The sequence below is a fragment of the Schistocerca americana genome, chromosome 5 (genome assembly GCF_021461395.2).
Source record: "Schistocerca americana isolate TAMUIC-IGC-003095 chromosome 5, iqSchAmer2.1, whole genome shotgun sequence".
Classification (NCBI taxonomy): Eukaryota; Metazoa; Arthropoda; class Insecta; order Orthoptera; family Acrididae; genus Schistocerca; species Schistocerca americana.
This window is the reverse complement of record NC_060123.1, coordinates 529,505,416-529,518,590: the sequence shown is the minus strand read 5'-3', so window position 1 is coordinate 529,518,590 and position 13,175 is coordinate 529,505,416. Positions and strand designations below refer to the sequence as shown.

The 13,175-nt window shown below is 40.9% G+C and overlaps 1 protein-coding gene across 2 annotated transcripts in view; it reads right to left on the bottom strand.

Moving 5' to 3' along the window:
• The window catches only part of LOC124616061 (WD repeat-containing protein 89), a 263,783-nt gene that overhangs the window by 202,111 nt on the left and 48,497 nt on the right, over positions 1 to 13,175 (bottom strand). For both annotated transcript variants that reach the window (XM_047144296.1, XM_047144295.1), the window contains exons 4-5: positions 6,430 to 6,546; positions 4,928 to 5,028 (exon numbers count right to left, since the gene is read on the bottom strand). In XM_047144296.1, coding sequence (XP_047000252.1) covers positions 4,928 to 5,028; positions 6,430 to 6,546 — 218 coding nt within the window. The remainder of the gene's footprint in view (positions 1 to 4,927; positions 5,029 to 6,429; positions 6,547 to 13,175) is intronic.

Sequence of the window (13,175 nt, the reverse complement as noted above, 5' to 3'; positions counted from 1 at the left end):
ATCAAAGCTACACAAAATCTACCAGCCTCCTGAAATGCCAAACAACTCAAATCAGTGTTAGGCCAACTCAAATACTACAGAAAATCCATTCCTCTTGCTGCAGAAAAATCATCTCCTTCACAAGGATGTTATGTGTAATATCTGGCATTCCAAGAACTAAAACAGGATCCAGTCCACCCTACGTGCCTAATGGCATATGATCTTTCGAAGCCCCTGATAGTGGCAGCAGATGCATCTGATTACGGCTTGTGGACCATTCTTTCTCACAAAGTTGACAGAGATGAACTCCCATATTGTGTTTGTTTCAATGACATAATGAAGGCACAGCAAAATTACAAAAAAATGGTTCAAATGGCTCTGAGCACTATGGGACTTAACATCTATGGTAAGCAGTCCCCTAGAACTTAGAACTACTTAAACCTAACTAACCTAAGGACATCACACAACAACCAGTCGTCACGAGGCAGAGAAAATCCCTGACCCCGCCGGGAATCGAACCTGGGAACCCGGGCGCGGGAAGCGAGAATGCTACCGCACGACCACAAGCTGAGGACAGCAAAATTACAGTCAAATAAAAAAGCAATCCTCAGGTTATCAGTTTAGTGTTGAAGAAATTTCATGCTTACGTGTACGGATGGATGGTGATTTATCCTGTCAACAGATCATAAGCCTCCGTTACCAAAGTTCAACACTTATGCTAACATTCCAACCTGGGTACCAGTACTCCGAGAAGTTTTGCAATTGGCAAAGAGGCATTGGCCAAGCGATCGTAAAGCTCTAGAATGTTCAGATGTTCAGGCCTACTGGTACTGCTGATATGAGTTATCCACTCTCAATGGTGTCCTCTTGCTCCAAGGAGAAAACAGCCACATGAGAGTAGTCATTACACATCCACAACAACACCATGTACTGACAATACTACGTGAAAGCCATTGGTGTGTGGGCATCACCAAATAGACACATAGGACAAACGCATAGGACACATGCTTGTAGCTTGCACAACACACAACACAAGCAGGCAGCACCAGCTGGTCGGTATTTTCTTTGGCCTGACACAACATCCCTGTGGCCTTGTATTCATCTACAAGGGGCATTCAAAAAGTAATGAAGCATAATTTTTTTCTGAAAGCAAGCTGGTTTTATTCAGGAAATCCCCACTCTTTTGGTTACAAAACCCTTTATTATCTCCGTTCAATGTGACAGCCTTATGGTACATTACTGGGAGGGCCTCTATGCCAGCATGATACCACTCTACGGGTCAACATCGGAGTCAATGTCTTGCTGCATCAATAGCCTCCCCATCATCCACGTACTGCTTCCCACCGAGTGCATCCTTCATGGGACCAGACAGATGGAAGTCGGAAGGTGAGAGATCTGGGCTGTAGGGTGGATGAAGAAGAACACTTCAATGACGTTTTGTGAGATACTCTCAGGTCTACAGACTTATGTGATGCCTTGCATTGTCATGGAGAAGTAGTAGTTCATTAGCATTTTTGTGGCAATGAACAAGCTGAAGTCGTTTCTTAATTTCCTGAGGGTAGCACAATACACTTCAGAATTTATTAATGCGCCATGATGGTGGACATCAAACAGAATAACCCCTTAAGAGCCACAGAATACTGTCACCAAGACTTTACTGACTGAACCTTTTCTTCGGAGGATAGGTGGTGTGGTGCCATTGCATGGACGGCCGTTTTGTTTCCAGTTCAAAGTGATGAGTCCATGTTGTGACGCGCTTGATAAAAAATTGTCATGATCAGCCTTGTAACACACAAGAAATTCTGAACAGATAGTTCTTCATTGCTCTTTATGGTCTTCCATACAGGATTCTAGCAGACACACACCTTTGAGTACCCCGAATCATGGCTGTGTGTGTCAGGACTACCAACAGAGATGTCCAGTTGAGCAGCGAGGTGTCTGATTGTGATCCATTGATCACCTCAAATGAGAGAGTCCACACGTTCCAATGTTGCAGGAGTCAATTGCTGTGTGCAGCCAACTGGCCGGTATGTGGGTGATCAGAGAGGTACTTATGACTTAGTTGCGATGATTACAGGCAGCTTGTCCAATGACTCACCATGCTTTTGTTCACTGTCAGGTGTCTGTAGACATTCTGCAAGTGCCTATGAACATGTGCAATGCTCTGGTTTTCTGCCAAAAGAAACTCAATGACAGTTCTCTGCTTAGAACGCACCTCCATTACAGATGCTCTTCTGAAGGCTACATACAGTGCCGTGACCTATCAGAACTTCATGAAATTACAGGGTCTGAAGCAGAAATATTCCACGATGTTCCACAACAAATTCTTCTGCACTTCTGCATTCCCCACCCCCCACCCTCCTCCCACCCCCCACTGCAGCTGAAACTGGCTGAGTTGAGCACCCTTCGTGGATTTTGTGGTTGATTGTGAAAGATGCTGGCAGCAGTTTTCCATACTTTTCACAGATGCACTCAGTGTCATCAACAGAAAGCATCCAGTCCTTATCCCACATCTTCTCAACTGAAATTCTCGCAGAAACCACTACAACGGATAATGACCCTCAGTTCACAACAGCAGAATTTCACAGTTTTTGTTCGGAGAATGGTGCAGTTTTCATACATAAAGTGCTCTTCCACCCTGCTTCCAACAAACTGGTGGAGAGGTTCGTCCACACTGACAAAGCTGCACCAACAGTATGATCTCAACCAGAGTGCTTCCTACCACTCCTCTCCACAGAATGGGCAGCCCAGCTAAAAAACTCCACTGTCAGCTAAATCAATCACTAATGTCTATCATCCATCCCAACACTCTCCCGCCCCCACCTGGCGTTCATGCCTTAACTCTTATGACCTTCAGGATCCAGTCTGGATACTAGTTTTTTCTAGGGTTCACCAACAATGAGTACCAGCTAAAGTTGAACACATTCGGGGCAGAGCAATGATTTAAGTCCAATCGTGTAACAGTTCACACTGTAGGAAGCATATCAAGCAGGTGCAGGCATTGGCTGACCAGACAGAAGAATTTCACAAATTTTTGTTGAACAGTCAGTCCCCTCAAAGCCCAGGAGTGTTGAATGGCACCACTGGCTACTTAACCACAGGAACTGCAGACCACAGAATCTGGGACATCAGTCTTCCAGCAGGCCAGGCACCCACTCCCAAGAATGATAACAGCAGTCTCCCATATTCTCCGCTTCCACATGGCATCACCGTTTGGGATGCCGAGATGTCTCATCAACTCTCCTGTAAGGGGTGAGGGATACTTTGTCAGGGTTCACAGTCCTCCAGCATAATAGCGTTGCACCACAGGTGGCCTATGCCAAAAATCACTGGGGCTACTATTGCGAACATCCCCACTACAATTCTGAGTGCACACCTCACTGACAGGTGGCAGCTGCATCGCTTCACGAGGGCGCAATCAGTGAGGAACTATTCACGCTTCTGCAGGATCACATGCTCAAAACTAGATCTGACTGTATCCGGGGACCTCAACAGTATTTAGGCCAGCAAGTGGCTATTCCTTGTCAGTTCTCTAGGCATGAGCTTTCTGGGGTTTACACCAACAGCTGCCATGGTTCCTCAATCACAACTCTCCCGGAATCCTCTCACAACCTATCATCTGACAACAATCTACTTGTCAGTGATCTTCACCTCTGACATGATATGGAGCCATTAGCAGTTGTCCTTTAGCTATGCCAAGACAGGGTCTCTACACCATGGACCTCTGGGGCCTTGGTGTCAGTTCCTCGTTAACCAGTACTTTGTTTCTAGTAACTCTGATTCAGTTTTCAGTGGCTGACAGACCACCACACTTATGTATCATCCACGCTGAAGACATAAACTTAAATGTGAATGTTTTTTGTGTTGTTTAATTACACCCTGCAGAAGGAGTATTAAAGTTTTATGTCCATTTTAATAAACTTGCATTTCATTATTTACCTGGGCTTTAGTTCCCAACGTCAAACCCAGCATGGGTCACTGCAGTTTCATTTGTCCAGTCTCTGATTGGTCATCAACTTCTATGACAGTACACAATATTGCCAAGGAAATAAAGTGGCCAGGAACTCCAACATACTTGCCAGTTAAATGCATCTGTTAAACAGCTCTTGGAGTAGATTATGCACCAACATCAGTTTCTAACACCACCATCCACAAGCATACACTCAACTATATTAAACACACTCTACAGATAAAAAACTTAGAGAGATAACTCACACTTTGTGATAGAAAGATATGATTTTAATGAAGGAAACAAGTGATTCAAGTTATGCAGCTGAACTAACTCTCAATATTTTTGTATGTCCATCACTCTGATTGTAGGTTTGAGGGACTTTGACTGTTCACTGATGTAACAAAATGGAACACCTGCTGCTGTCTTTTCCATGTTATTTATTATGTAGCTATCAGTTTAGGCGATTCAATTTACCATCTTCAGGTCTTAACTGACAGTGAGGGGGTTGACTCCAATCATATAAATGAGTCCACCAGTGGCCAATATATACGTACTGATTTCCATATACTGTAACAACGATGTTGTCTCTCCAACCATCAACTATCAACTGTTGATAGTTGATTGAAAGGACAGCTGCAGGTGTTCCATTTTATTACCTAACTCTCAAGGTCTCCCAGTCAACAATGGCACATCACTAATGAAACACAATGATTAAAATACTTAAACATTAAAATTGTAATTAATGCAGATAAGCTATTGTTCCAGTTATTTAAGAGTTGCAGCTGATGAAGTGATGCCACTCTGCTATCTAGGACATAATATTACCCAATATGATCAAAGGAATGGAACAAGAAGCACAAAATACATTCTAACAATGGAAGTCCAGGATGTAATAACAATAGTAAGGAAAGGATAGATTGCTAGTCAGCTCTCAATACCTCTATAAATACAGATTTCTTAGACACACTGAATTACCAAAAAATTGTAGAGATTTACCTTTCAATTCAGCAACACAGGTCTTGCTTCGAAGATCATGAACTTTTACAGTGCCATCTAGTGATGATGAGTAAAGCAAGTGCTCATTCTTTGATGAAAATCTGTGGGAAAATTAATGCATGTAAAGCATGAATCCAGGCTAACTGTTTTACATATAACAACCATTATATAATGAAAAAAAGACCATAACACATAGAGTACATGCCAAATATGTATGTTCTCTACTTTTTCAGAATATTAGAGTTTGGCAAAAATGACTTCCACATGTCCCTATTTACTAGTAACGATAATTCATCTATTTTGTTATTTTTACTCTTTCAGCCTACTATACACTTCCCTTATTTACTTTACTAATAAAGGAAGGCCACGACATTGGAATCACAGATTTACTTCAAACTTTGTACACCTTCAGTAGGTCATTGAAACAACATAATGTGCAAGTAGTAAGATGCACTACTCTGGCAATTCCAAAAAAGTTACAAGAGGCAATTCTGAGAAAATCACAAGAGAAGTTCTACGCAACTATTATGCAGCTGATGTACCTGTGCATAGTATTTGCATGTCAGAGTCCTTGGTGGTCAGGTGGTTCATGTTTGAGCTTCATAAGATGAATATGTATGTGACGACGGTTCAACTACTGTTTGAACATTTTTTTTTTTTCTCTTCGCCACTGGTCATATTATTTAATTTGTATGACTTTTGAGAAATAATATAATGAGGAAAAAAGTCACTTGTATTTGCATGAAGATTCAATTTATGTTTTCCACGTCTGTATGACAAATACCATCCTGCAACATGTGATGAGAGCACATCCGACAAGTAATTGTATCATTCTTGTGGTCTCGCACTTTGTAACTAACTTTTTTTTCTAAGCATGTCATCATCCTTGAAAATTTAATTACAAATAGTAAATAGTCAAATAACACACGAAATTCACTACAACTTCACGAAAATGCACATGGATTGTTTTTTCATTATATTATCTCTCAAACGATATACAAATTAAATAATGTGACTAGTGATGAAAAAAATACAGATTAAAAAGTAAGTGGTTGCAGGATACGAGTTGTCACCTCGTACACAATCTGCTTGCAACGTGCATACACTAACCACTTGACCACGGTGACTTGTAATGATTGGCGCCTTCGCACAGATACATCAGTTACATAATAAACGCATAAAACTTCTCTTATTATTTGCACATTATGTTGTTTCAATGGTCCACTAAAGGTGTACAAAGTTTTAAGTAAAGTCGTGATCTCAACTTCGTGGCCTCGCCTTGTTAAAAAGTAGTTAAAATGTAAATGTAAAACACACAAAAGTCATTTGTTGTGTGACGCACAGTTTTAATTATTTCATTTGCTATAAAGTCCTTAGAAGTTAACTACCCACACTATCATATTAAATAACATATTTTGTCAAAAATGACTGATTAGTCAAACAGCAACTTCGAGTTTCAGGGAATCATTAATATAAGTCTTAAATTTGATTCGGTTACTTACTTTACATCTGTAATTGTGCTTGTATGAGCAGGGAAACTACAAACACTGTGCAGATTACAGACATCATACAATGCTAGTGAGTAGTCTGAGAGACCGAGTGCCACCGATTTTCCAGACCTGAAAAATTGTGAGTATTACATTTTTTAATTATATGCAATGTGGAAATTTTCAGTTAACTGCATTGCAGATTTAAAGTAGGTACAAGGAAACAGCTAGTGGGAAAGTAATCAATGATAAGCTTTGATGGTTATCTAGGAAACATACCATGAGACCAGATGAGACAAAGTCAATAAAATAACATAAGCAACAGAGCACATTTACAAAATTGAGACACTTTAACAAATTTATCAGTTGCTATTTGTTTGATGTTTTTTTTATATGCCCATAACATTTTGATTGATCCAGTCACTCATGCATCACATTCAGTAAACCCTGTCATGTAGGTGATTTTCCAGGGCCTTTGAACAAATCTGATTATATGCTGAAGTCACAAAAGTCATGGGATGCTTCCTAATATTGTGTCAGACTTCCTTTTGTCTGGCATGGTGCAACATCACAATGTGGCACAGTTTCAAGAAGTCGTTGGAAGTCTCTGCAGAAATACTGAGCCGTGCTGCCTGTATAGCCGTCTATAATTGTGAAAGTGTTTCCAGTGCAGAATTTTGTACATAAACTGGCCTCTCAATCATGTCCCATAAATGCTCAGTGGAATTCATATTGGGGGATCTGGGTCACCAAATCATTCACTTGAATTGTCCAGAATGTTCTTCAAATCAATCATGTACAATTGTGGTGTGGTGATATGGGGCACTGTCATCCATAAAAAGTCCATGAATGGCTGCAAATGGTCTCCAAGTAGCAGAAATAACCATTTCCAGTCAATGATTGGTTTAGTTGGACCAGAGGACCCGGTCCCTTTCATGTAAACACAGCACACACCATAATGGAGCCACTACCAGCTTGCATAGTGCCTTAATGATGACCTGGGCCCATGGCTTCATGAGGTCTGCACCACAGCTGAATCCTACCATCAGATCTTACCACCAGAAATCAGGACTCATCTGACCAGGCCACAGTTTTGCAGTCATCTAGGGTCCAAGTGATTTGGTCACAAGCCCAAGAGAGGCACTGCAGGCGATGTCGTGCAGTTAGCAAAGACATTCGCATCAGTCATCTGCTATCATAGCCCCTTAATGCCATACTTTGTCATACTGTCCTAACAGATATATTTGCTGCACATCCCACATTGATTTCTGCATTTATTTGCTTCTCTGTTAGCACTGACAACTCCACGCAAATACCGCTGCTCTTGGTCATTAAGTGAAGACTGTCAGCCATTGTGTTGTCCGTGGTGAGAGGTAATACCTGAAATTTGGTATTCTCAGCATGCTCTTGCCACTGTGGATCTCAGATTATTGAATTCCCAAATGATTTCAAAAATGGAATGTCCCATGCGTCTAACTTCAACTAACATTCCACATTCAAAGTCTGTTAATTCCTGACATGTGGCCATAGTCTTGTTGGACACCTTTTCAGATGAATCACCTGCGTACAAATGACAGCTCCACTAATGCATTGCCTTGTTGAACCTTACGTAATCGATACTTCGGCAACTGTACTGTGCATATCGCTATCCCATGGCTATTGTCACCTCAGTATACATTAACTGTCAGATTATTTCTGTTATCCTAACATCAGATTATGAGTAATGTAATTGGATAGATAAAAAAACTACTCACCAAATGGCAGCAGAACATACACATGAAAGACAGTTATAATTAGGCAAGCTTTCGGAGCCAGTGGTTTCTTCTTCAGGGAAGAGGAGGACTGGAGAGATGTAGGAAAAGGGGTAGATTTCGGGAAAGTCAAGTCACCGAAAACCACAGGTCAGGGCGGGGGGGAGGGGTTAGAGTAGACTTACCAGATGGGATGAGAAGGAAAGACTGATTTCTCAGAACTCCGCAGGTATGAACTATTGCTATAACAGGTCTTTGGTTCTCACCAACCACCTGGGCTTAATTTATGTTAATTTCTTCCATCTCAGCAATTCTTTACAGTAACTGTTCCTTTCTTCACTCCATTTTAGTTTTCTGTATCTTTCATTTTCTTACTTGTCTATTTTCTGCTGCCCCCCTTCCACCTATGTTATGTACAATGTGCTTAGCTTTTCATAGTTACTAATGGGTGCATGATGTTTAAGCAGTAATCTCTGTCTTGTATATTACCCTATCTTCCACCTTTACGCTTTCAGGTTTTCAAATCTCATCCGGCGAAAAATTATGACTACCACCAAATTATAAGTTAGGATGAATGGGCATAGACAGAGAGTGTATATTGGCAACACCCAATATCCTGTTGCAAAGCATGCTCTACAACATGACAATCATTACCTAGGTGCCTGTTTCACCACACGTGACATCTGGATTCTTCCCCCAGACACCAGCTTCTCAGAACTCCACAGGTGGGAACTATCGCTACAATGTGTATTTGGTTCTTGCCGCCCGCCTGACCTTAATTTACATTAATTTCTTCTTTCTAAGCATTTCTTCAAGTAACAACTCCTTTCTTTGTTCTGTTTTAGTTTTCTACATCTTTCATTTTCTTACTTGTCTATTTTTTGCTGCTGCCCCCCCCCCCCCCGCCTCCTACCTCTGTTACATACAATGCACTTAGCTTTTCACTCTTATTAACTGTCTGTTTGCTTAGCTGAGGGGTAAGTGTTTGCAGTGGGTCTGGGTTCAACTCCCGGGCGGGTTGGACATTTCCTCCACTCGATCTCATCATCACCGGCACACAAGTCACACAATGTGGTGCCACCTGAAATTTACCTGCATTCGGTAGCCGAACTCCCACCAGTTGGCGCCACCAAACCAACAATGCCACATGATCACTTCTTCCCCCCCCCCCCCCTTATTAACTGGTGCACAATGTTTAAACAGTAATCTCTGTCTTGGATATTACCCTGTCTTCCACCTTTCAGTTCTCAGGTTTTCAAATCTTGTCCAGTGAAAATTAAAATACCAACAATCAGTCAGTCTTTCCTTCTTATCCCATCTGGTAAGTCTCCCCTGACCCATGGTTCTGGGTGACTTTCCTGAAAGCTACTCCTTTTCCCAGACATCACCAGTTCTTTTCCTTCACCACTCTTCCTTCCCTTTCAAACTTTCTACCTGAAGAAAGAGCCACTAGCTCCGAAAGCCTGCCTAATTATAACATTCTTTTGTGTGTGTTCTGCCACCACTTGGTGAGTAGATTTTTTTATCTATCATATTCCATTATTTTGTCAAAAATTGATTCTTTTCATTGTTAAATTATGAGTAGTGATATTCTTCTCAAATGGATAATTACTGGAATTACTAGTAGATTACTTTGTTTATGTATAGTGGAAGGAAAGCAACTAGTTTGATGAAAGCCATTGCTCCTTCTCTTATACCACTCAGCTGCTTTTTTTATTTAATACTGGCTACATCAAGCTTTGTTTAATACAAACACTACAGTTATGTGAAATTAACGTCCCTGAAAGATATTCTGACAAACTGTACAGCAGTGGTTCTCAGGCTTTCTGAGACCATTACCCTAAGGGCAATCACGACACTGGCTAGTAATCTCCCCCTCCCCCTCCCCCCCTGCATACACACACACACACACACACACACACACACACACACACACACACACACACACACAAACAGATTATATCAACAACATTAGCACATTACTAAACCCCTTTAGAATGAAAAAGAATTTTCTATGAACACTTATTTCTGAAATGATAAAAGATAAATGATTATTTAGCTTCTGTGGGTGGTTTATTAAATCACAAGCTAATGAGTCCGTAAGACAATTGGTGCTGCTTATTTCTAACAATCTTTTATTATAGAATGATTACGCAATTCTCGGTGCTTCCTACAGCTCCTCAGAAAGGAAAGCTAGCTGTCTATACTGAGACTAGACACTTATTACAAAATATACTTTCTTTGCACTACTCCTCCCCCTAGCAACACTTGCTTCATATATACCCCACACTCCCATTTAAAAGCAACAAAGTTAAAATGTGTGTACTATACTTATTGTTTGTACATCACTTTATAATTGGACTCCTTACTTCTGAACTGACTGAAATTGGAAGACTTCGGGCTACCCATGCTTTGTCTCTCATCACTGCCACTAACAGTAATAATACTAATAACAACAACAACAACAACAACAACAACAACAATTCACTGGAAGCCCTACAGCAGTGTTGTGGCATTACATAGCTACTGTTGGGCTCACAACTGGTTTGTTTATTTGTATCTAAGTGAATAATAGAACAACTTCAGGTCCATTGCAGGAACTACGTATGACTCGAAGTATGTATTTTGGTGAGATATTTAATGACATGTAACATCTAAGTGTCAGTTTTACCATCAGAGATGCTCGAATGCTATTGCTTTCACCCCTCACAAAATTTCATTTTACCCATCGGAGGGTAAGTACCCACAGGTTAGGAACTGCTGTTGTGGAAGAAGTGACTAATAAGGTAATTTTTACATTGCTTTTTGGATAGTCAGGGATTTTCAATTATTGCCTGACATCTACAGGGAATCATATAACTTTCTTGGCAAATGTCTTTCCAAGACTGATGTCTGAAATACTGTATTTAGCCATATTTGTAATTTTTCCTTTAGGATTGATCAGTTTCCTGAATGATTAAAGTACTCAGTAGTAAAGCCACTTTATAAAACAGGAGAAAGGATAATGTAGACAATTTTAGACCTATTCTATGCCATCAGTGTTTACTAAAGTTATTGAAAAGGCTGTGTATGCAAGGATAATTGATCATTTTTTATCACACGATTTGCTATCAAATGCACATTTTGGCTTGAGAAGTCATTAACAACTGAAAATGCTATATTCTCTTTTCTCTCTGAGGTACTGGATGGGTTAGTCAAAAGGTTTCAAACACTATGCATATTTTTTGATTTAACTAAGGCATTTGATTGTGTTGATCACAAAATATTGCTCGAGAAGTTGGACCATTATGGAATACGGGGAGAAGTTCACAATTGGTTCACCTCTTACTTTAGCAGCAGAATGCAAAAGGTCATTATTCACAATGATGAGAATGGCTGTGAGGTGGCATCTGAGTGGGGTACAGTGAAGTGGGGGGTGCCCCAGGTATCAGTGTTGGGGCCACTCCTGTTCCTTATTTATGTAAATGATATGCCCTCTGGTATTACGGGTAACTCTAAAATATTTCTGTTTGCTGGTGACACTAGCTTGGTAGTAAAGGATGTTGTGTGCAACATTGGCCCAGTTTCAAATAGAACAGTTCATGACATAAGTTCATGGCTTGCAGAAAATAAACTATCACTAAATCACAGTAGGACTCAGTTTTTACAGTTTCTAACACTCAATTCAACAAAACCTGATGTTTAAATTTCACAGAATGGGCATATGATTAGTGAAACTGAACAGTTCAAATTTCTAGGGGTTCAGGTAGATAGTAAACTATCGTTGAAAATGCTACCACAGAGAAAAAAAGACTATTGTGCTCCAAGACTTCGACCATCACAACAGTCCTATTCCCACCAGAAAAATGCAGATGATTAGTGTCAACTTCGAGATGAAGCTCATCACTATATACTGGATGAGGGTACTTCCTAACATGCCATAGCCATTCCTCATTCCTGTATAGCTGTTCCATCCAGCTGCTAAATTCAGGAAAGCTAAATGAGGGGACCAACTGTGGAGTAGAGGCTGCCACAGATGAAAGTCCTCCATGGATGACAGTTACCAAGGTGAGAGGAAATCTCTTCAATGACCAACCTGTCTGGGAGCTGACTGACTCTGGGGGGGGGGGGGGGGGGGGGGGGGGGGAGAGAAGGGGGGGGTGGCTTTTTTATTGTAGTATGGAATGCTAATTGTTGCCAGCTAAAAAAGACGTGTTCCTTGGTACAAAAGCAATGGTGACAAAAATCATAATAGGGAAAGACATACAGCCAACAGGAACATGTATTGCAAGAATAACTAAGAGTGACAGATCACAGCCCTTTGAATATCTTATTTTAACAGAATATACAGGGTTATTACAAATGATTGAAGCGATTTTACAGCTCTACAATAACTTTATTATTTGAGATATTTTCACAATGCTTTGCACACACATACAAAAACTCAAAAAGTTTTTTTAGGCATTCACAAATGTTCAATATGTGCCCCTTTAGTGATTCGGCAGACATCAAGCCGATAATCAAGTTCCTCCCACACTCGGCGCAGCATGTCCCCATCAATGAGTTCGAAAGCATCATTGATGCGAGCTCGCAGTTCTGGCATGTTTCTTGGTAGAGGAGGTTCAAACACTGAATCTTTCACATAACCCCACAGAAAGAAATCGCATAGGGTTAAGTCGGGAGAGCGTGGAGGCCATGACATGAATTGTTGATCATGATCTCCACCATGACCGATCCATCGGTTTTCCAATCTCCTGTTTAAGAAATGCTTCTGCTTTAGCCTTTTCCGTAAGATTTTCCAAACTGTCAGCTGTGGTATGTTTAGCTCCCTGCTTGCTTTATTCGTCGACTTCCGCGGCTACGCACTTGCCCGCACACGTTCAACCGTTTCTTCGCTCACTGCAGGCCGACCCGTTGATTTCCCCTTACAGAGGCATCCAGAAGCTTTAAACTGTGCATGCCATTGTTGAATGGAGTTAGCAGTTGGTGGATCTTTGTTGAACTTCGTCCTGAAGTGTCGTTGCACTGTTA